This window comes from Sciurus carolinensis, chromosome 1 (genome assembly GCF_902686445.1).
Source record: "Sciurus carolinensis chromosome 1, mSciCar1.2, whole genome shotgun sequence".
Taxonomy (NCBI): Eukaryota; Metazoa; Chordata; class Mammalia; order Rodentia; family Sciuridae; genus Sciurus; species Sciurus carolinensis.
In genome coordinates, this window is record NC_062213.1 from 127,956,044 (window position 1) to 127,981,132 (window position 25,089).

Consider the following 25,089-nt stretch of genomic DNA (forward strand, 5'->3'; position numbering starts at 1 on the left):
TAGTACCCCAAATCAAAACAACAAAACATGGATATTTCTGTGTCTTGACATTGAAAGCTATTAAAACTTGACAATGTCACACCATGACAGTATTGAGGTCCCTATTCTCATTCCCTTGCCTGGAATTAAGACTTCTCTGAGTCCAGGCCAACAGATCTCAGACTTTCATAAACTGTCCACTTGGGACTGTCCCAAGCTGCAGAGAAGGACAAAGGCGAGAGCAGCAAGAAGTAGCACCACAAGCTGGGGGTGAGGGGAAGTAGGGCATGGGGAGGGATTGGGGGGATTTCATGGATGTGGCACCGGAGCTGGTCCTGGTGTTGGCTGTCTCTGGTGGGGAGTGAGGCAGCATCAGGAGCCAGCAAGTGAGACAGGTGTGCATGTGAATGTGAACGCACCTGTCGGGCACTGTGAGGTGCAGCAGAAGAGGGCAATGGGAAATGGATCTGGAAGAGTCACGAGCCACACCTCAGTGCAGGGGGGCTGAAAGGTCTCCTTATGTAGTGAGGGAGCAACAAGAAGTTTTGGACTCATGATTTTTACCCTGTGCTTCTGGAAGCTCTCCCAGGCTGCCCTGGGAACGTCCCTCGTCACCATCTTCTGTGAGTCACAGGTTGAGGACTCAATCCCACAAGCCTTTTCTCCTAGCGCACTTCAGATGCCATTCACCAGCCCCAGGTTGTTTTACCTGTGTCTCTGACCAACTGGCTATCAGGTGGGATTCTCATAACACAACCACCTCTTTGGGTCCAATTAATTTGGAATCAAATTAATTGTGGCTCACAGAACTCAGGGAAACACTACATTCACAAGTTTATTATACAGGGTATTAAAAAAGGATACAGACAAAGAGATGCAGAAGGTAAGGTCTGGGAAAAGGGGTATGGAGTTTCCACGCCCTCTCAGGGCACACCCACCCTCCAGGAACCATCTGGAAGTTTTCCAAACTCTGCCCTTTTGGGTTTTTATGGGAACTGCATTGCAAAGGCATGATTGAAACGTGAACACAAAGGGTATGATCTAATGCTAGTAGATAGGGCAGGAAAGCCCAGCAAGCCTGCCTGTTCAGTCTTCAGCATTTCTCCCTAAGTATGGGGCAGGACCCTTTTCTGAAATGGGAATGTTTTAATTAGCTTTTGCATTGCTGTGACAGAAAAGAACAACTCAGAGGAAGAAGAGTTTACTGGGGGCTCACAGTTTCAGAGGCTTCAGTCCATAGAGGACTGGCTCCATTGCTCTGGGCTCAGGGTGAGGCAGGAATCATGGGGGAAGGGCCCCGTGGAGGAAAGTTCCAAAGGCATGTCCCGGGTGACCTACTTCCTTTAGCCACACTCCACCTGCCTACAGTTACCAATCTAATCAGCACAATCATCTGCTGATTGGTTTACAGCTCTCGTCATATAATCATTTCATCTCAGAACATTCTTGCATTTTCTCACACATGAGTTTTTGGGGGATACTTCCTATCTGAGCCCCAACAGAGGGGTCTTATCATCTACTATCAAACAAAATAGGTCAGAAATTTTGAGGTCAGAGTTTCGATGCCTGCCTTGGGAAGAAAAAGGAGTAGGTAAAAGGAGGGCAGGAGATGGTTTAGACTGCTTTGTGAGGCCTGCTTTGGAGGCCGAAGTGCCCCGACGGCACTAAGGAAATAACAAGGGTTATGGGAGTCATGACTCAGGGACTGTGGACAGAAACAGAAGAAAAACATATACATGTCGTGATTTCACAGCCTCCCCAGGCTCATTCTCACTCAAGCCTTGGGAACCCCTAAGTACCTCCATAATACCCACAGGGCTCTGAGGAGTTATGATAAATTTGTGATCATACGTCCACTGAGCACTCTGGCCCCAGTAGCAGTCATGAGCCAAAGGCCAGGCCCAGAGACAATCAGCTCTTACCTGGGGAGAAAACAGAAGCATTAGTTACTGTAGTTCTTCCTCAGGAGTCTGGCTCCCCAAGACCCCTACCTTAGGAGATGCCTTGCCATATGTTCTAAATGGCCTGGCACAGACCTGACAGAAACTTCCTGGTTTGTATCTGTGGACTTTAACGTTTTTCTCAGTCACTAGGTTGGTGTGCAACTTCTATATGTAAATAAATGGTGATTGTGTGAATATATATCATCTACGAGCATCTAGGCTGTGTCTGCCTGAAGGCATTAACTCATTTAATCCTCTTAACAACCCCAGCCAATAGGTAATTGGGGAAATAAAAGCACAGAGAGGCTAGCGCATGACCCTGGTCACACGCATGCAACTGGTGTGGTACCATGGTTACTCTAAGTGGGCCTGATTCATCTGGGCCCATCCCAGAAAGACTTTGGGCTATACTTTGTGCTTCTCCTTCCAAAAGGTTCAGAATAATAAAGGGGTGCTCTCATGAGATGTACTGGTACAAAAAGCAAAAAACAAGGCAGGATGGTTTGGTGGAAAAAGACTGGGTTCCAATCCTGTTGCCTTCAAAGACTTACTGAGTGGCCTCCAGTAAGTCTGCCACTTCTTGGGTACACTGTCTGATGGCTTGTCAAAGTTGTCTGCCAGCTCTAAAGTCCTATGTTAAAGATGCTTCGTGTTCGTAAAGTGCTTTTTAGTGAACCAGGCACCCTTCCTATTATCGCCTTATTTGATTTTCTCTGGTCACCACAGTTGAGTAAAATGATCACATGAGTACTACTATTCTCATTTTACAGAAAATTCTAATCATTGAAGAAAAATGAAAGAGTTAAGTGTTCTTTTAGGTAACAGAAAAGCTAGATCACCTCTTTAATTTACATTGAGTTTCCAAGAATGTTAATCACAGCTTTTAGATAGAAAGAACATTTTTTTGCTCCCTAAGTTAAAACCAAAGGCTGTACAGTTCAGCCCTCTGTACTGTGTCAGCTGAACGTAGCCAAGTCCTCACCCTGAACTGAAGTGGTTTCTTCTTTTGGTGGCAGAACTGTGAACCTGAGTTTCTGTTGACTCTTCAAAAAGGTAAACAGAGTTCCCTTCCACAGAGGAGAGAAAGTATTTGCCAAAACCATGTGCCATGAATAGTCAGCTTTATTTTTCAGATGGCTTCCCAACAGAGTTCTGATATTTATTAACTCAAAATAAAGCAAGAACTATTAAAACAAACTGAGAAACTGGATGATGAACAAATAACATACTGAGATTCATACTTTCCTCAGAAATGAAAGAAATTGTGAAATCTGAGTCCAGCTGCACCTCTGTATATCCAGGGTCTTCTGTGGCCCTACAGTAAAACTTGCAGGAACCATCCCAAAGTGGTTTCATCCCGAACTGGTTTTATCACAAACACATGCGGAGTTAGGCAGCGCACAAAAGCCTCTGGGCCTTCTAGGGCCTGGCATCCACCCTTCAGAGCCCTTCAGGAATTCACTGGTCCCGAGGTTGCAAACCAATGTCCAATGAGATGATGACTGGGAAATCTGCCAGTCCCTTCAGGCCAGGGTGGAGGTGAGTGGAAGGAGGAGTTCACTGAACTACTACTGCTTACAAAGCGAGGGGCAAGGCAGTGCTGCCTAGTTTGTCTTTTAAAATTTAATTTGTATTTTAGCCAGGTGCAGTGGTGCTGGTCTATAATCCCGGGATTCGGGAGGCTGAGGCAGGAGGATTGCAAGTTCAAAGTCAGCCTCAGCAACTTAGAGAGGCCCTAAGCAACTTGGCAAGAACCTGTCTCAAAATAAAAAGGACTGGGGATGTAGCTCAGGGGTTAAGTGCCCCCAGGTTCAATCCCTGGTACCAAAATAAATAAAAATATAAATAAATAAATATTTGTTTTATGCTTAATTTTTACAATGGCTTTATTATTTCCATGCTCATCATCAAAAGTTGAGGAACACAGAGACAAAGAATAAAATAAGAAAATCATTCTGATACCTAAGCACCACCAGGAAATAACCATTCCTAGCATCACCTGGACTTCACCCCAACATTCCTCTGCAAATCTACACAGACAGAAAGAAGGACAAACGGACAGAGCAGCAGAACTATATGATTCTGAATGCCCTGCCTGTTTCTGCAGGCCTAGGATACAGGACCACGTAAAAGTGCTGACCACGTGCAATAAACTCTCTCCCAGTTACAGAGTGCTGTCATATCCATTAATCTCATTTGACCTGTGCATAATGAGTAGAGGAAATGAGCAAGCCAGAAGGGAGGCCTGGTCTTTTGTAAGGCAAAATTAAACTGTGGACCCATGAAATGGGAGATGCCGAGGATGAGGAGTGCTTGTACTGTTACTGACTTCAAGCTTTATCAGGAAGTCTCACGAGTGGACTTGTCCCTGGTTAACGAAGACCATTGGTCTCCTCCTCCTGACCCTTATCCTTGACAAGGAATTCCAGCCAGCACAATGAAGCTGAAGGCCATGGCTTTTGGAGTCACATAGATTACCACATAGTAGTGCTATCATCTTAGATAAGCTCTTCAGCCTCTGGTGGGGGGTGGTAATACCTACCTAACACACAGAGTCCTTGAGAGGATAACTTCAGACAGCATGTGCAAAATATTTACGTGGTCTCTATCATATTGTAAAACCTCTACAAATGGCCACGGTATTTATAGACTTTAGAAGGTTGGTTCTTTGGTTAAGAGAATGTCGAGCATCTCTAACTGGAAGCTCAGAACTGTGGAGTAGATAAGAAAGAGATGGACAGCAGAAACAGGAATATTCACATTTTTCATGTATTTCATGATCTTGGGAAGTCATTTTAAGTCAAGTCTATCACACTGTTGGCGGGCATGGGGTTGGCAAAGCAAAAGCTGACCTCTTTAAGTCACATGAGAAGGGTTTAAGAGAATCTGGCATTTATTTAGATTTATTGAGAATCTGGTAATAAATCTGTTAACTTTCCATTGCAGTGACAAAATACCTGAGAAAATCAACTTAAGGGAGGAAAGATTTATTTTGGCTCATGGTTTCAGAGGTTTCAGTCTGTGGTTGACTGGTTTTGTTACTTTGGCATAAGAAGAACTTCATGGCAGAAAGGTCGTTGGGGACCAAAGTTGCTTCCCTCATGGAGGCCAGGAAGCAGTGAGAGAGAGAGAGAGAGAGACAGAAAGAGAGAGGGTGGGGGAGGGAAGGCGAGGCAAGATAAAGGGCCCAAGGACCCACACCACCAGGGACTCACTCTCTTCAACCAGGTCCTTCTTCCTACAGTTTCCCCAGTAGTCCATTCAGCTGTGAATCCATCGGTGGACTAATCCACTGATGAGGTCAGAGCTCTCAGGATGCAATCACTTCCCTAAAGCCCCACCTCTGAACATTGCTGCACTGGGGACCAAGACAGCAAGGCTCTGAAAAGAACTTTTGGGGGACATTCTAGATCCAAACCCATCATGAAATCAAAAGGTCATACCAGTTGCCAGGAATACCTATTGCTCGGAACCACAGCTTAGTCCATCTTTCAGTGAAAACCTCTTATTAGAAAAATGAATTTGCTTAAAAGATGTTTCCTATAATAACATATCTTTTCTTCTTTTTATTGTGGTAAATGTATAATATTAAATTCATTGTTTTAACCATTTTTAAGTATAGAGGCTCAGTAGGATATTCACATCTGTTGATCTCTAGAACCTTTTCATTTTGCAACCCTGAGAGTCTATATCCATGAAACACTCATTCCCCTAGCCCTAGGCAACCACATTTCGACTTTCTGTTTCTGTATTTTTGACTATTTTAGACACTTTGTAACAGAGGACGCATACAGTATTTGTTAATGTCATCAAGTTTCATTTGTGCCATAGCATAGGATAAGATTTGCTTTTTTCAAGTTGCATAATATTCTACCATATGTATTCACCACATTTTCTTTGTCCATTCATCTGTTGATGAGAGTTGCTTCCACTTCTTGGTTTTTGTGAATAATGCTGTGATGAACATGGATGTGCGAGTACCTCTTTGAGACCTGCTTTGAGTTCTTGTGGTCCTACACCTAGAGGAAGGATTGCTGGATCATACGGTAGTTCTACTTTTTTGAATATTTTCAAAAAAAGATTTTCTAATTTGTTCTTTTTAGATATACAAGACAGTAGAGTTTATTTTGACATATTCTACATACAAGGAGTATAACTCATTCTAATTAGGATCCCATTCTTGTGGTCAAACATGATGTGGAGTTTCATGATCATGTATTCATATATGAACAAGGGAAAGTCATGTCCGATTCATTCTGTCTTTTCTATTCCCATCCTCACCTCCCTTCCCTTCATGGACAGTTCTATTTTAAATTTTCTGAACCGTGTTCCAGAATGGCTACACCAATTACACTCCCACCAACAGTGCACGTGGGCTTCAACTTCACATCCTTACCAACACTTGCTATTTCCTGGTCTTTAGATAGTGGCCATCTTGATGCGTATGAGGTGATATCTTGTGGTTTTGATTTATGTAACTAGTGATTAGTAATGCTAAATATCATTTCATGTGCTCATAGGCCATTTGTGTAAGTTCTGTGGACAAAGGTCTCTTCAAATTCTTTGCCTATTTTAGAAATGGGTCTTTTGGTTTTTGCTGTTGAGTTGTAGAAGTTTCTTATACATTCTGGCATTAACCATTTATCATATTTGATTTATGATTCTTTTCTCCCAAACCATAGGTTGACATTTCACTCTGTGGATCACTCTGTGAATGGTTCCTTTTGCCAAAGTTTTTAATTTTGATGTAAACCCATCTGCCTATTTCTTATTTTGTTGTCTATGTTTTTGGTGTTATATCAAGAAATCACTACCAAATCCAATGTCTAGACACATTCCCTCACTTTTTTAAAAAAGGAGTTTTTCAGGTCTTAAATCCATTGTGAGTTAATTTTTCCATCTGGTGTAAGGTAAGGGTCCATCTCAATTTTCTGCATGTGAATATCAATTTTTCTGAAGGTTATTTATTGAAGAGACTATCCTTTCCTCACTGTGGTCTTGTTCTCTTTGGCCATATATAGCAAGGTTTTATTTCTGGGCTCTATATACTCATAAGCTCTCTCTCTCTCTCTCTCTCTCTCTCTCTCTCTCTCTCCCTCTCTCTCTCTCTCTCCATGTATATATATGTAAGAAGACCATACGTCATAGTAATTACTGTAGCTTTGTGGTATGATAGAGTTTTCTTTTTGAACCTCAAAAGACTGACTTCTGAACTTTGCATGTTAGCTCCCTCTCTCCATTGGCACTTCTGCTCAGAAATCAACTTTCCTTGTAGTTTCAAGTGTGGTTAGAACAGCTTCAATAAGAAAGGTCAGCTGTTCTTTTTCTGTTTTATTTTTATTTTCGCAGTACTGGGGGTTGAACCCAGGACCTCATACATGCTAGGCAAGTGCTCTACCACTTGATACATCCCCAGCCCTTTTTTTATTTTGAGACAGGGTCTCTCTAAGTTGCTGAATCTAACCTCAAACCTGCCATCCTCCCACCTCAGCCTCCCAAGTCTCTGAGATTACAGGCGTGTGTCACCACACCTAGCTAGGGCGGCTGTTTTTAGCTAGCATCTCCTTTTTCTTTATGGTCTCCCTGCTACTCTTAGCAGATGCTAAGAGCCATGTAGGCAGTGTGTGCTCAGGGCTGGGGTTGAGGCAAATGCAGAGCCTGGTATTTATCCTTCAATACCCAGACATGTAGGGAAGGCATCCCTTAGTCGAGCTCCAGGCTGGACACTGCGGGCAGGCACTAAGTGAGATCAGCAGCCTCTTGTTCCTTGTACTTCACCAAGTTTCTCTGCTCTTGCCTTGATGGAGGTGAGATAGGGACAAGGCAAATAAGCCCAGGAAGCCCTCTCCACCCACATTGAGTGCCGGTGAAGTCACTGAGTCTCAGTTGCTGGAGGAATGCAGGCTAGCACCTGCCCTCCTTACTCCACCCAGTGCCAGCTGAGGCATTCTGTAAAAGCGACAGGAGGGGAAGAAGAAACCACTTGAAGAATTGCCAAAGCCTGCACCCAACTACAAAACCTTTTAGGAACTTTTTAGCCCTACCTACTTAGGAAAGCTAATTGAACCAAATTTATTTATACCACTTCCTCTCTTACTTTTCAGGTCACTTGTTCTCAAAGTCTGTAGAGATGAGACTCCAAATGGAAGGCTGTCCAGCTGTCCCTGATAAGAAGATGTCCAGTCTACAATGCTTACTGGCTTTGGTTATATAAACTTAAGTTCTTTGAGCCCTTAACTACAGTAGAAAAGGTGAAGGAAAGGGATTCCCAGTATAAGCCAAATGTTTTGCAACAGTGGATGAGAGTGCAGGTCTTCCTCGACCCCCAGGAAAGAAAATGAGATTTCCCTGGGCTAAGGGAATTGAGAACAGAGGTCTGTGTCCCAATCACAGGTCCACGACTGGTATTTGCAGAGTATGGATAAGTTGCAAGACTCTTCTGTGGCCATTCCGATGGTCCTGGTTTGCCCAAGAGTGAAGGAGTTCCAGAGATGTGGGCTTTTAGGTGACCAGAGAGTTGGTCACCTACCACTAGGACATCCAGGCAGATGGGACTGTAGGTGGCCTTATAAAAAAATTCCCATTTTGCTAATCAGGGTTTGAAGAATCATGAAGATGGGAATATGGATGTCTCAAGGGTAATCTGTGTCTACTAATGTCTGGGAACACCTGAAACCTAGTATAAATCTATGGGGGAATAGCCCAAGAATAACAGATTAAGTTTCCTGCCAGTCCAGTGGAATAGAGCTTGAAGTCGGAAATCGAGTTGAGAGACATGAGACAGTGTTTCCTGCACATCTGCCTTTGTGGCTGAGATTTGCATCCATGTGGAAGCCATTCCAAGATGGGACTTAGATGGTGGCAGCCGGGAGCATCATTGCATTCCAGCTCAAAACAGAACAGGAATTAGTGACTGCTAAATCGAACTGGCTTTGATTCCCTAACCACAAGGACACACCTCCTTTCTTTTTTAGCTTTTTCTTTTTAGGAATGCATTCTCTAGCCTCTAGCCAACAATCACTCCCTTCTCCCAACAAGTCTCAATATCCAAGACAAAGACAATTGGAGAATGACAGTTGAGGAAGGTACCCACTGCCAGTGCCTTGCTTAGAAGCCACAGAAGGGAGGGGGTTGTGGGCTTCAGAGGTGGGTAGTGGGAGCCCTGGGACAATAATCCTGCTCCAGAAGAAAAGAAGAGACAGAGAGAAATGACTTGGAGAAAATGCTGTCCCTCCTGAGGAAGATTAGATTTGGGGTTAGAGCTACTTAGTGGTTTAATTTCATTTCCCATGCTAAGTGAATTTGGGACATGTTGAAACCAATCTATAATCTTTGCATTTCCGAAGTACATGGGGTAATATTGAAAAGTGAGATTTTGATTCCTCTTACATTCTGAATGTCCTCGCTCGCCCTAGCTGTGATCACAGATGACAGGCTGGCCTGGCCTAGCTGCCAGGCATACACTGCACCCACTGCAGATGCAACCTTCAGAAAGGAAGAACTTTGGAGGAGTCCAGTCTGTGGCTACCAGGTCCTCACGCCCAAACGCTGTCACAGCAGTATTGACATGTGTCACCTCCTTCCCTATTTTTGAGGAAACTGGGTTTTGTTGATTTCAAAGGTGGAATCAAAGTTAAAAACATGGGTAGTTTTCCTCAGCATATTACCAATGTACCTAGGACATGTCACGACGGGAAGGTACAAAGAACATAAAGGGGTTGCATCCTATTCTCGGAGTTCAGGTGTGTGAAGGGAATCTCATCATTTAAAAAATGGCAGTTTCTTGGATCACACTTGATCCTTTTAAACCAGTGTTGTTGGAAAGTGTCCCACTTACTCTTGCTGAGCAGTGACATAAGTACTCTTTGCCGAAAGAGAGGAGTGAAGAGAAAGAAAATGAGGGCCAGATGCAGAAAAGAGAGGGCTGGAGGCCACCACCTGAGGACTGAGGGCTGTGGAGACTTGTTTTCTCTAATCTTCAGTCAGTCATTTTCTGTCTCCTGCTCATGTTTTTGGATTTGAGGGCTGAACCTTCTCTCATTGCCCTTCATGTTGGGGAAACTTGGGCATTTTTCTTGATCGCAGGGACCAGAAGTGGTGCTCTTAGTGGTTCAGCTCTACCCAACAAGTGATGAGTGTAGTGCTTCTGGGTGGGGTAGGTGAAGACGAGAAGGGTGTATTTGTAAGAGTTCCCTGTGGATGTGGCAGAGCCCTGACTGTGCAGGTTTCATGAACCACCTTGGCAATGAGCATGACTCCAAGTGCCACAGCATTTCACCTGGAGTTCACACACTAGGTGGCAGGTTGATGATAATAACCTTCATTTATTCAGCTAGCACTTCTACATGCCAAACACAAAACTAAGAGGTTTCCAAAAATTCTCTATTTATGGTAATCCTGGGAAACAGGTGCTTTTATACAAAGGTGTCTGGCACATAGACTTCTAGTATTTGGTGAATAAAAAAAAAAAAATCAAGGATGGTTAAAGCCTCCTTGACTCCAAGAAACTATTTTTGGAGCATGTACTAAGAGTCAGACACCAAGCCTTAATAGTTCTATGTATTAGCTCATTTAACCTCTTCACTGCCTGTAAGGTAGGTATTAAGAATTTTGCTTTGTAAATGGGGAAATAGAGGCTGAGACAGGTGAGGGTCCCAGGTCCCTCAGTGAATGAAGGAACTACGATTCAAACCCAGACCTGTCTGCCTCAAAGTCTGCATCCCTCCCACCCTATCACACTACTGGAAAAAGGACATAGGAATCCTAGTTCAAAGAGGAGGAAGGAAGGAGGAAGAGAGAACTTTCACAGATGTGGGTAACTGTCTCCTGAAACAAGGGGAGGGCTGAATGTGAGGAGAATAGAGGAGGCAAGGAGCAGGAAGCTGAGAACTCGATACCATTAATAAAAGGTAAGACCTTGCCCTTCCGAGGACCCAAAGCCCCTCACCCTTCCAACCCTCAAATGCCTGTCCTCCATGTTGCCCAAGGGATGGGGGAGGTCTACGCTTAGTTCTGCTCAAGATCCTGTGTAATGTGACCGACTGGTCAGTGGAGGCTTCTGGGTGAAGCTGGGAAGGCAGGGGAAGAGAAGACATGGATACAGAAGAGGTGAATCAGAAAGGGCACCGCTCATGCAGTTCTGGGTGAGACTCTCCACACCACAGACTCTGCTACAAGGAGAGGAGGTGTCCGTGACCTCTACAGAGTTCTGGGGTTCCGAGCACCCCGTCTATGGAAGGAGGGTCCTAGAGGACTGCTCAGAACCTCGGCTTGAATACTGGTGTGAGAGTAACCTCGATTCCCCTGGCTTTGTACTTCCACAGCAAGGGACCTCCTGTGACGATACCTCTCATTTGGTCTCAGGGGAGGAGGCAGATGTAAGGGACTGGGTGAGTCTGGAGGGAGGAGCAGAGAACAGGCTAGCTCAACCCTTCCTCATTCTCTTTTGGGGTCACTGATCATGGAGGTGACACCTTCTCAGTCGCAGCTTCTGCCTTGTTGGCCAGCCCTGGGAGAGGGGGACTCCGTCCTTCTAACTTCAGGGTGAAACATGGATAAGCTACCTGCCTAAAGCTGATCCTCTGGTGCACTGTTCAACCAGCCAATTTGGTATTCGAGCTGATATTTTAAATCTTCATCTGCTTCACATTTTACCTCTCAATTGTCCCAAACTTGGAGAAGGAGGAGGGAAGACTTACTGGGTCCTCACCACCTCAACAGTCAGCTCTGCTGCTCTTCTTCTTTCTCGTTTTGAGCAGATGATTACTTCACCTCTTGGAACCTCAGTGTTATCTATTTTTAAAAGAAGATAATAATAGTATATCCCTCACAGGATGATTTGTGAGGATATGGGTAGTTAATACACATAAAGCAGAACAGCACCTGGCACATAGAAAGTGTCTGATGAGTGGCAGGTACGCCTGTCTTCACGAGTCACACACTTTGGAGAAGTCAAAGTAAGTCACGCTGAACATTCGGTTGCCTCCCAGGAGAGAGGCCTGATGGTCCCAGTGCTGTTTATAACTTTTCCTCTCTTGCTTACAGTGATGCAATAATTCATTTAACAACCATTAATTGCTTCTCCCAGGAGGTAGAATTTCAAGTCAGGAAAGGCTTCAGAGTTCAGCCTAAGACGGCAGTTGCTCGCTGGGCCCTACCCCAAAAGGTAAGAAGGGGCTGAGGCTCGCTTGGGGAAGAGGGCTTTAGGGCCTCACCCTCCTGAGCCATGGCCCATGCAATATGCCCACAGCAGGTGGGAGCTAGGCTCCCAAGACTCTGCTCCCAGGAAAGTCACACAAAGACTTGGTCATATGCTACCAGCTTTGGAGCCATGCACCAGGAAACATGAGGACTCAGTTTGTTTTCTCCCAGACAGTCTGGGGCCACTGACAAAGAGGTGCCTTAATTCCTTTCTATTTAAAGTCAGGATAGTAGTAGCATTTGCCATGAAACAGCTGAGTAAGGGGATTACCTTCATCTATAAATGAGCCTTAATGCAAACTATCATATTGACACAAATGTGAGCTTCTTTCTAAAGCATGCACACATGATGCATCTCTCTAGGGCTCTCACCATCAGCTGGGCTGCCCCAGAATAGCTCTAAACCAGCTGGTGGGAGAGGCAGGGTTCAGGACCAACTCTGTCATTAAAAAAAAAAAAAGGTGACAGCATGCTGTGCCACGAGGTCACCCATTTTGGTAGTGCCCGTTCTGGAAGAGCTCTCTCTTCTTAAGAACTTTTACATATTTTATAATCCAGTAAGAGAAAGTTCACACTATTCACTCCCTCCCCCTGCCCCAGATGCACATGCTACTCTGTGGGGAGGAGAGAAGAGAAACTGGAGATCTGCCCACTGGCTCGGGATGAAGCAAAACCTGACATGGAAAAGTCACTGGGTGCTGTTGCTATTGATGGACTGTGAGAAAGGCAGTCATTGAAACAGAGCTAAGTGTAAGGCCGGGGGGAAGAGAAGCTCTGAGATTGTTACAAGGGCAAGTCTACCACAAAGGCTTAGAAGACAGACCAACATTATGTTCACTGAAAAAAGTACTTGTGGATGGGGCAGGTGGAGCGGGGACTGCGAGGCAGGGAGGGAGAGATGCGTGTATTTCCCCAGAAGCAGCAAGTTCTTCTCTGCGCTCGACTCCACAAGACTATCTGGGGCCTTTCTGCCAGTGTGTTTGTTCATCAGAAAGGCAGGAAGCTGCCAGCAATTCTGAGCAAACGCTGAGAGGAGACAATCAGGGCACTGGCTCAGTAACTTGTGTCTAATGGGGGCCAAAGGAAAGTAGGTCACACACCTCACAGCCCACACCAAGGTACATCTGATTCACCCTCTTCCCTCCACAAGGAGATGTAGCACCAGTTTATCAGGCCCACAGAGAAATGGGTGTGAAAGGCACTGGACGTTATGGTACTCTCCCCTGCTGAGAGTGACTGAGGAGACCGGCATTTTACCCAAATCTCATTACCAGTAATTTATTTATCACTACCGAGCAGCACTACTGACGGAATGACTGTAAGTGGGTACAGCTGGATGGCTCCCCTTCATCCACTCACATTTGCAGGCCACTCTGCAAGACTCTGGAGGCTCGGGGATCAGGATGTGATAAAGCATCAGGGATCTCTGTGGTCTCAGGGTAAGGTCTTGCCATGGATAAGAAATACAACACAAAAAAAGGGACCCTGCCATTCTGGAACACAACAGGAAAAGAAACAGCTCAGGTCTCTTCCATCTTCCCCTTTCCCTGACCCCACGCAATGGAGCAGGTGGTACCCACATGCCCCAGCCCTGAGCTGGGTACCCCAACAAGGGGCAGAAAGCTGTACAAGGACCTTAGGGATTATGTAATTCAACCCTTTCAGAAGCTCAGTAAAGGTGAGTGACTCACTCAAGTTACACAAAGGAAGACAGAGAAGCAAACTGCAGCTATACTTGATGAAGGGGTCACCTTCATCAGGGAGTATCTCCCAGGAGACTGCACAGAAATTTAAAAAAAAAAATTTTTTTTTAAAAATATTTTTAGTTGTAGGTGGAAACAATACCTTTATTTATTTTTATGCGGTGCTGAGGATCGAATCCAGGGCCTCATATGTGCTAGGCAAGTGCTCTACCACTGACCCACAACCCCAGTCCCTCAAAAAAATTTTTTTTATACTGAGGTTTGCACCCAGAGTTTCATATCCCCAGATTTTTAAAATTTTTTTATTATAAGGCAGCGTCTCACTAATTTATTAAGGGCCTCTCTAATTGCTGAGGCCGGCCTCAAACTTTCCATCCTCCTTCCTCAGCCTCCTGAGCTGCTGGGATTATAGGCATGCACCACTGCACCCAGCTATCTCAAACAGTTTTGACATCCGCTCACAGCTCACTTCCTACCTATTCCCACTTCTGCTGGAAGAAGGGGAAAGGATCAAAAAGTAAGGCAATGCGTAAGATGGCAAAAATAAATAAGAACCAAGTAATCAATGAAAGTGTAATGTTCATAACAGCAATGACTACACTCGAATAACACGGTCCTGGTTGTAGCAAGGTGTTCTACCCCCAATTGGCAAAATCCCAATTCTCTACACAGGCACATTTACCAACTTTGCAGGGAGGCATCACCTCGGCAGCTGACATCTTCACAGAACAATGATATGAGTTCTCAGGAAACTACATAAAACAACCAATTTGGGTTTATCAAGAGCATGTTTTAATAACATACTCTCTACTGATTGGTAAATAGCAAAAAATGAAAATCTACCGAATTCTGCTATTTGCCTCTAAAAATCGAAAAAGAGCTTTTCTGAAAAGTTCAGATCAGTTTGGAACCATTGGGAAGAGTGCTGTGGCCGCCAGTGGGTTTCATGCTGGGAGGAACACTGAAGTAAAACCACATCGGTGCTGGGACAGAGGCCTGTGTTTACTTGGGGAGGGACTTCCACAAGGAACTGCAGGTGGACACCATAAGAAACAATACGCCCTTCTTGCCGAGTGGTTAGCCTGCACAGTCCCACAGGGGACTTCTCAGACAGGTCCCACCAAAGTGCTGGGAGAGGCTACAGCGGCTCCGTGCCTGCAAATCTCTGAAATGAGTCAGCTCATGCTGTCAAAGGCTGGGACCACTGACTTTCCTGAGGAGGGGAGGTGAGGTTGTCCCACCTGACAAGGCTTTCCTGGACCTACAATTGCATGATTCAGAGTTCACTGCCCTTGACAGCCCTACGCCTTTCCTGTCCTCCACCAGTCAGCTGCTAACAAGACTTGCTCTGCCAGCAAAGTAACTCGTCTGGCCCTGGCTTGGAAAGGTGCTGCAGAGAACAGCCCAGGATGGTAGTCCTGAGTCCTCTGTCTGGTGAAAAACACTTTGTGATTAAGAGCTTGGTCCTGGAGGCAAAACAGTCTTGGATTCCACTCCTAGCTCTGTCACTAATTGTGTGCTTTCTCTAAGCCTCAGTTTCCTTATCTATGAACTGGAGATACTATCTACATAATGCAGGAAAAGTGCTTAGGTTACAACTGGCAGTATAGTAAGTGCCAACTACCCACAGCTATCATCATTGTGATTTATGAGCCACTAATCTCCCGTGGGTGCTCCGCACCTGGATCCAACCTGTTCTATGAATTACCCTAATTATTACATTAAAAGACCTCCTTCAAGGCTGGGTGCCGTGGCACATACCTGTCATCCCAGCAGCTCGGGAGGCTGAGGCAGGAGGATGGCAAGTTCAAACCCAGCCTCAGCAACTTAGCTAGGCACTTAGCAACTCAGTGAGACCCTGTCTCCAAATAAAATATAAAAAAGGGCTGGGGATGTGGCTCAGTGTTTAAGCACCCCTGAGTTCAAACTTGAGTACCAAAAATAAATAAATAAATAAATAAATAAAATATAAATAAATTTTAAAAGACCTACTTCAACTACCAAGATTTTCCTTTTCTAAACTTCTGCAGCCCTCATTCCAGCACTTAAACATGCATTTTTTTGTACTACTACATAAGTGTCTCATGCATATAACTCTTACTGCCCCCACCTCTGCCACCTAAGTCTCCAAATAGCCTGTCAACTACATGAAGGCCAAGTTTATGCTTTATACTGACTCTAAATCCTCATCAACCCCACCCCACCTACAATGCCCAGGTTCAACTGTTGCATATGGTGTAAACAAGTAAATGGTTATCATAAAAATGAACACATGAGGTGACACGATTTAAAAAAAATATATACATATTTGGTGTTTATGATGCAGCGAGAGATGGATTAGAAACTATGAGGTTTGAGGTTTTATTCCGCATTCTGTGCCGTCTTAGTCTGGGTGTCTACAAAATATGGCACCTGTCTCCCTCGCAGGACACAGTGAAGATGGATGAGGTTTTCAAAAGCATTGGTGAGACAGCCAGCTCCCTGATGTTAAAGAGAGAAGCACTTCTGGGTGCTGAGGGTGACAGATGCATCTCATCCCCTTGTACAATTTCCCAGCTTCCCTTCCATAAAGCAAAGAAAATAAAGTAGACCTCGGCCCTTCAAAATCTGACTTCCAGACACCAGGGCATTTCTCAAAAGCCTAATCTGAATTCCTTTTCTCCCTCTTAGACCACTTTGCTTTGTGTGCTTCCAGATGAGACTTACAATAGCTCAGACCACCATTTCACTATCACCATCTTTCTTCTGAAACATTTTTACTCCATTCTGCTTCCTGGTGGTCAGTTTAGATCAGAGGTAACCTCTCCTCATCAACATTCACATCAGCTCTTTTTTCTTTTTCATTCTTCCTCTTCTTTCTCAGTCTCCTAAACCTCAGGAATCCTAGCAGTGTTCACATCAGCTGTACACATCACCCCAAGGTAAGGACACGGTGACAACTGGTGTAGGTCACAGCCTGGTGCACAGCCACTGTGATTGGAATCCCAAAGACCTGCCCCTGCTTGCACCACTGATTCACTACAGGAGCCAGGTCAAAAGTAGCTTAGCCTTTCTGTGATTCCAGATCATTCCCCCTGTATGTCTGTTACAAGGCTTCACCACCTTTACAATGGTAATTAGAGTGTGGTTAATATTAATGTGATTTAATATAAACACTCTGAACTCCCAAGGGAAAAGGTCCTGAGTGCATATAAAGAGGTGAAATTTCAGAAGGCAGAAAACATGTCCCACAGGATGACAAGGTAGAGGAAACAAATGTGACCATGGTATGAGACGAGATAGTGGTTTTCAAATATATTCAGTGCAGAGTCCTATCTTCAAATGAAAGCTTCAGGAGACTCCCAACCTCAGCCACATGAGTAGAGCTCTCTGCTTGAAAGACCTGGCAGGGTGGGTTGCGTGGAACTGGAACCACCTTTCCTTTTCCTCACCCGCTTCTGTCCCCTCCTGACACCTTGATACCAGCAACATCCGCCTCTAGGCTTCCATGGAGCAGGCTGGAAACCGTGATTGAAAGAGGGATGCAGAAAGAACTTGAATTTCATAAAGTGGTGGGATGGCAACTCTAGCTTGGAGCCCTGGAGGACCATATGGTCAACATATTTGTGTTTACAGTCCTATAGCTTTTGTCTTTTTAGTCTACCTATGTGTTTCTTAGTGTTGACTTTTTGTGTAAATAAATCTTGTCCTGGTTAATATATTTTTGTAATGCATCTCAAAAATCTTCATGGAGTAAGTTGGTGTCTAGATCCATATGCATAGCTGGGAAGAGAGGCATGGGATCTGATCCCATGACAAGTATATTCCCAGGGTTTGACTTGACTTTCTTCTGGATTCATATTCTGAAAGGTACTGTGGTATTTTATTGTGTTTTATATATGCTGGCTTGTGGCAGTGCAAATGAAAACTAAACATGCTCTAAAGTGTACTCCAAGATTCTAAAGAAAAGCCTTAAAAATAGAACTTTACTGTAAGTTCTATTATAGTACTGAATTCTACACTTTCCCTGAATAATGAAAGGCATTTTAAATACTACTTAAGACATAAACATGGATGGTCTAATTAGTCCCTGTACTTCTAATGGTACACTTATTAGGAAGATGGGTAATAATAAGAAGTACTATTATTGTAATCTCTAAGTGAGATTTCTGTGAACATTTAAATTTTAAAAGCAGCCTGCTCTCTTATAAAAATACTGCTTTGTGTAAATTTGACAAGGGCCATTAAACTTTCCTCAATGATCTACGGAAAAACAAAACATATATTTAAATTTCTACCAACTTGAAAGATTCAGGAGAGAAAAAAATGTAAAGTTTAAACAATTGCAGGATATCATTTTTATGATTTTAAAGGAATATTTATAGCTTAAAAGGGAAAGCCTGGTGAAATATATAAAAATTAGGGAGGCAATTCTTTTGTTAGTTCAGGAAAATTATAGTTCTTGGAGAAAACCCTGAAAATTAGCCCTTAGTTGATACGTATTCACTAGGCTAGGGTTTCTAAAGACTCCCTTTCCTTTTCATTTTGGAAAAGAGAAACACATTTCGTTTAGAATTTGAAGAATGTCTTTAATGCGTAAGGTCCCATGGCAGGCGTCTGCAAACTACAACCCAGTGGTTAATCTATCACACTACCTGCTTTCCTCTGGCTGGAGCTAACAAAGATTCTGACAACTTTAAAATGGTTAGGAAAAAATAAACAAAAAAAAGAAGTTCTCTTGACATGTCATATGAGATTCAAATTTCAGCATTCACCAATAACGTTTCATTGGAACACAGCCATGTCTGTTCATTCACGTTTTTGTCAATGGCTCTCTCCTGCTACACTGGCAGAGTTAAGTGGTTTCCACAGAGACTATATGGCCCCAAAGTCTGCAATATTTATACAATCTGGCCTTATATGGAAGAATCTGCCAGTCCCTGACATAAATGATGGAGACCACCCTCCAAGCCCTCTGTGTTTTCCTGATAGGGCACGGGATAGGGCACGTACCTGGTTGAGATGGCGCAGGTATCTGGCAACACACAAGGAACAGCAGTAGCAGCATCTCAACATGCCCCTCGACCAAGTACTGTGCTGCTGGGATCAAGTCCAGACCACAGGAAGAGTGGAAAACAACAGACAGAAGGTAAGCAGGCAGTTTCTGAGGAGGTGCACTTGCTTTCCCTATGGATATCTGCACCAAGGAAATGCCAGAGCAGTCCTCACTGAGGATGGGACAAGTTCTGTTTTTTGCATGCTTCTAATTACTATTATTGGGAAAAACTCAAATTCTCTCCTGGGCTTACCTGTTAGGGTTGCTGTCAACCACAACAGAAATGGTTAGTCCAGATTCAATAGCAAGGGAAAAGTGAGCCTTCTGGTTCCAGTAAAAAGTCTCTCCTCCCTCTCCATCTGCCTCTAAGTGTCTCAAATGGTGCATTTTGCCTTTTGAACCCAAAGTTTATGTTCTTGAAAATTTCACATCCCGAGACAGAAAAACAAACAAACAAATAATAGAAAAGCAAGCAAGCAAACAGACAATACATTTGTAGATAATAGTTGTGGACCCAGAAAGAATCAAGTTAACTTGGGGCAAAATAAGTCCTATCCTGAGACTTTGGGAACTAAATTTCAATATATAAATCAGACTTTCGAAATACATCTTGAATTTGTGCATAACTCAAGAGTGAATAATTGAATGAGCTGCCTGGGGGAGGGATAACCTACCCACAGCCCAGAGTAAAACAATCCCTGCTCACAATCCTGAAATAGCCTACTATGGAGACCCCAGGAATAACTCAGCCTTATATGGACATTTTCTTGTTCCAGCGTTAATTCAATTGGACGAAACTTGATCTGGATACTTTTGGGCCTGGCAGCGACTGTGAATGAGGCTCTTTAAGTAGAAAAGATCACTGGGTGGCTGTGTGAAGCGTTTGAACTGTAGTCGGTACTAGGCTTTAAGGCTACTGCTTTTTTTCTTTTTCTTTTTTAACCCAAGAAAGGACATATTTCCCCAACAGCAACATCATTAAAAGGGAGTTCGACCCCTTGGTCCTTATGGGATCTGCAGAGTGATAAATAACTTTTCAGACCTTGGTGGGACAGACCTTGGGTCTTCTACTGACTTCTCTTTTAGGTTTAAGGAAAACTGCCTCCCCAAAGAATTTAGGATGTCTTGCGTGATTATTACTAATGCACATATAAGTAAATATATGTATTCATAATAGATATATAAGTACATATCTATATGTAAATACATACACATAGAAATACAATATACTTAAAATAAAATGCTATTCCATTCTTCAAGAAATTCTTTTCCAAGTTTTCTAAGATTGAAGGATTAATTTCAAAATGCAGGAGCCAGAAGTAGCTAGATTTGTCCTGGATGTGGAAATGGCTTTTCAAGTCACCAAATTGTAGCTAGACAGACTTTCACAGAAATAGAAGAAAATACAATCAGGGGCAGTTGCTTAGCATGCATCTCAAGATTAAGGAAGCCAGACAATTTCATGTGAAATTTAATCCATTGCTCCTAAGTGATATACTAACTTTAAATCTTGATTATGGATTTAAAAGTATCAACAACTCAGATTTCTGTTTAAAAGACCAAAGAAAAATAGTTGGGGAAAGTCCAATCTTCCCTTGTTTGGCAGGACAGAAATACCATGAGAACAGCTGTTTTCCTGGTGTTCTGGTTTCCACTGGCATTCATACCCAAATGTGCATGGAAATAAAAACCAGGGAGGAGACCCCAGCACAAAAGCCCTATAGTTTTCTGTCCTTTGAGCTGAGATGTAGGTCAGCTTGCTCATTTCTCACTCTCAAACATGTGCCTGCTCACGCTCATACATATACTCACACACTACTTACACACTCACACACACTTGTACACAGTCGTGCACACACACTTTGCCTCACATGCACACTCATTCTAACTCCCTTGTTCCCCCTCATTTCCTCCTCACAAATACCAGGAACTTCCTATGGCACCCTCTAGAAACAAAACAGGCAAGGAATATTTTAGCATTAAAACTGAAAGATCTGGAGGCTGAGGCAGGAGGATCGCGAGTTCAAACTTGGCCTCAGCAATTTAGCAAGGTCCTAAGCAACTCAGCGAGACTCTTTCTCTAATAAAATATTAAAATAGTGTTGGGGATGTGGGGTGTTTAAGCACCCCTGGGTTAGATCCCTGGCTCAAAAAGAACCCAAAAACTGAAAGAAATATTATTCCTGTCTTACAGCGTATTCTCTTACTTAAAAAAAGCATGATAAATATCCACAAAATTTGCTTAAATTTCACCTTCAGAATTTAGTACATTTATTTCAACATTTAAATAAGAAGGAAAGTCAGCTAACCAGAACTCCTGCCTGCCCACCCTCCACCCAACAAACAAGACCATACAGCCTGGCACAGCAAAGACTGGGAACATGGTCTGGGTCAGGCTTGGGGGCTATGAAAGGCCACGGTCACGGTCACAGTCCTGTCCTGGGACCTGCTGCAGTCTCCCAGACCTCAGCTTTTTTGTATTAGGTGCTCCTTACCTTTGCTTTCAGGGTGTCATAAATGCACATGAGAATGGTTCTTGGAATCCTCGTCACAGTGATTAAAAATGACCCTTTCACCACTGTTCCCTGATGGTAGCAGAAAAGAATGGAGAGAGACGAAAGGATTGGATGGTCAGGAGGGTCATTTTTATTTCTGGGAATAGGAAAAAAAAAAGGAACATTTAAAAACCATTGTTTAAAAAGCAACAAAATACTTCTCTGTTCAAATCACCCATGGCACTAACAACTTTAAAAGCAATGATGCAATAAGTATTCAGCGAAATTTTTATACTCCATGGTCGCTAAGGTTGCATTCATTATATCTTGGATTAATTTAATTCCTTTCAGAGGCATTCAATGCAACAAATATAGAACAGAAAAAACTATTTTGAAAATGCTAATGAGTTAAAATGAACAAGTTTGCTCTTTACCGCTGCTACGACTTCCACCAACCCTTCAAGTAGCCCGTTAATCTCATTTTCAGAAGTTTAATTCTATCACAATTTCCAAGGTTTAAATTACACAGGAGCATATGTAAATACTGCCAGCATTAGCGTGGTGATTAAAATCATCACCAAATCACATGACCAGGACCAGGGCCAGTGAGGTCAACAGTGAGTTCAAGTTTAAAGGGAAGGGACGCAGAGCTCCCGGGTGCTTGGCTTGTGCACAGCTCTGGGCTCCTGAAATCCAGCTGATTTTTTCCCCTACTCTTTAAAGGTCACTTTAGTGTGAATCATTTACAGGACTTGTCATGACACAGCTCCCAAGAATGTGTCCAAGTCAGTTTCATAGGCAGGGAAAAAGAGTAAAAAAGAACAGAATGGTCACAGTTTTTCTTCTGCCCTGAACCTGAAGGATAAAACAGAGGAGGAGGGCTGATGCAACCTTGGGGGTGACCTTCTGAATTCCCATGGAAGCCAGTTCTAGAAAAGGAGGCCCTTTCTGAGAAGCAACTCCACTGATTCCAAGGGAAGCTTGCTTTCTTCAGAATAGATTATTCTACAACTTGCCTGGGTTGCTAATAAGTCACTATGAATTAAGGTTTTGACAACAGCCTGGGTTTTGAGGGAGGAAAGGACTGCAGCCAGAAATGTTTCAAGAGCTGGCAACCGTTGCATTTTGCTGTTACTTAAATCATCCAGGAAGAAAAAGAGAACATGACAGTAATACTGGGAGCAGAAGAACTGTAACCCAGTTGTCCACAAAAAGGTGCTGTGTTTCAACCCAGTGTTATCGAAGATGGAAAGACCAGGGAAGCTGTCACTGATAGGAATTCATTTTGATCTGATAAACTACAAGAGTAGTACAGGCCAGGAAAATCTGACACATTTTTTCCCTTTCCTCATTTTTTAAAAAGGAAGAATGTTTACTTTTCTATTGAGATTTATGCGCCTTAGAACTTATTATGGTGCTTAGATCAGGATGCAGAGGGAAGAGAAGGACACCTGCTTTCCATCTGGGAGGGAACCAAATGATTCACAGGCCTCTGTGAATGGAGCCTTGGGGTCTGCTCCTCTAGGTATTGAAGTCTGGGATTGGACGCCAGCTTTTTGAGAAGATTTCACTGTGATGATATGAACCATTTCAAACAGAGGGGTGCCTGCACTGCCTCTATTTCTCTAGTCCATAAAATACCCTGGTTTTGACTCAAGGCTCTGCAGAGCTTGGTTGGAAGAAGATACAGAGATTCCAGCAGCAGCTGGGTTATCACATGATGAGAGAGGGAACTTAAAAAGAAGGCCCTTTCAACCCACGCCAGTTCCCTGTGCCAGGAATCACTCAATACCTGCCCTCAAAACTAGAAACAGTCCCGCAGAAAAAAGGTCTAAGTGGAGTGTCTTTGAGGCCACCACCTTCTCTTCTTAGAATCTTTTCTATATTTACAGGAACATCATCCTGTCATCCCTGTCCTGCTGTATGTCAGCCCCCCTACAACCAGCATAACCTGATTTTGATTGCACTGAGTAAGGCCTAAAATCATACTTAGCCCTGGACTTATCTGTATTGTGAGGATTGGCTTTGCAGTGTTGAGCACACTGGGTAACTCAGCGATGAGTTCATTAGGAGGCTGGGGAGGACCAGGGCTCTAGGCAGGCGCAACCACATGTCTGGAGTGGGAGGCGGGAATGCGTGTTGGGCACCTCTGACTGGGTCAAAATCAGTTCCTAGTCTACAAGAGGTGACAGGAAGGAAGACCCAGGCAGTGTTGGAGGGTAAAGGGACTCCAGAATGTGCCCCATGAAGTCCAGCTTCCTTCTCCTTTTAAAGCCATGGCTGCCTGTATGCCGAAGGTCCCCTGCCCAGTATAGCAGAGCCAGGTTCTCAGAACACACCAGTGCAAGTTGCTGGGCAAAGGGTTTAATGATCCCACCCACACAAGTCCTATAGCACCCATACATAAGTACCATTTTTCAACTTCTAAGTTGCATGAGACAACACAGAGCATAAAACCAAGCAAGCAACTCCAGAGTCCTGGAAGTAAGTTTTAGTTCTAGTTAGATCCAGGCCAGTGCACACTAAACACTCTTTAAATGTAATGGAAAATTATTATTATTATTATTTTTTTTTTTTTTGGTGGTGCTGGGGATTGAACCCAAGGCCTTGTGCTTGCAAGGCGAGCACTCTACCAACTGAGCTCTATTCCCAGCCCTGAAAATTAATTTCGTCTGAGTCTCTTGGACAAAGTCTGAGCTGCAAGGGATGACTGGCTTTTACCACAAAGCTGGTTCTGAGCAAAGGAGAACTGTGTGGCCTCTGCAAAGACCCTGTCCCTTCCTGAATGTCTCTTTCAGCAAAATCACTGCAAGATGGGGCCAGTTCTACAGAAAATAGGAACTGGTTTTATTATGAAGAACAGAATTTTTTAGCTCTTTTGGGAAACTCTTGTTAGGGTTAGAAATTCACCCATCCCTTCCTCAAATTCCTTAGGCTCTGCTGTGAATGCATTTCCTTCTTTGCCAGTAGATACGGAGAAGCTGGAAACCATCTCTTGTATATTTGAAAATAATGATGAAGTCATGCCTCCAGTGTCCCTTTTCCAAGTTGAACAGTTCTAGCTTCTTTCTTCTACATCCCTAAGTAGCACTTTTTTTTTTTTTTTTTTTTTTTTTTTTTTGCAGTAGTGGGGATCGAATCCAGCGCCTAGCACATGCTAGGCAATTGCTATGCCACTGAGCTACATCCCCCGTCCTTTTTATTTTGAGACAGGGTCTTTCTAAGTCACCAACACTGGCCTTGAACTTGACCTCTTCCTGTCTCAGCATCCCTGGTAGCTGGGATTACTGTTGTCCACCACTGTGCTGGCTTTAAGCAGCATCTTTATGGCTCTCCATTGACCTCTCTTCAAGCAAATGATTATAAAAGGTATATTTTACAGCTTGCCCATGTCCTGGTACTTGGTGGTCTTTGCATGAACTCTTCAGACCTCTTAGGGCTTAAAAGAATAACAAAGATGAAGGCACTCTGGTGATGTTTCATCCTCACCATGTGTGCAGGCCAGACATGGCATCGTAAACTTTGAGATAAGCAAAAAGCTTGAGGTTTCAAAATTAGGCAGACAGCCCAAAATAAAGCAGAAGTCCTTAATAAAGGAAATAGTAATGCTACAAATAAATCATACCACAATTTATTTTAAATTAATTTATTTTTTATCAAAATAATAGGCAAAGCATCTTAAAAAGCCAAATAGTACTGTTGGGCTTAATGGAAAAAAGAGCAGTTTTCTCTAT

The 25,089-nt window shown here is 43.5% G+C and overlaps 1 protein-coding gene across 5 annotated transcripts in view; it reads right to left on the minus strand.

The window, feature by feature from the left end:
* Slc44a3 (solute carrier family 44 member 3) overlaps positions 1-25,089 on the minus strand; it is a 75,943-nt gene that overhangs the window by 7,531 nt on the left and 43,323 nt on the right. Inside the window, exons 11-13 of one of the 5 annotated variants that reach the window (XM_047517661.1) lie at positions 21,356-21,512; positions 18,818-18,904; positions 1,779-1,901 (exon numbers count right to left, since the gene is read on the minus strand). In XM_047517661.1, the coding sequence (XP_047373617.1) occupies positions 1,779-1,901; positions 18,818-18,904; positions 21,356-21,512 (367 nt within the window). The remainder of the gene's footprint in view (positions 1-1,778; positions 1,902-18,817; positions 18,905-21,355; positions 21,513-25,089) is intronic. The other 4 variants (XM_047517670.1, XM_047517676.1, XM_047517683.1 and 1 more) reach the window with 4 other exon arrangements.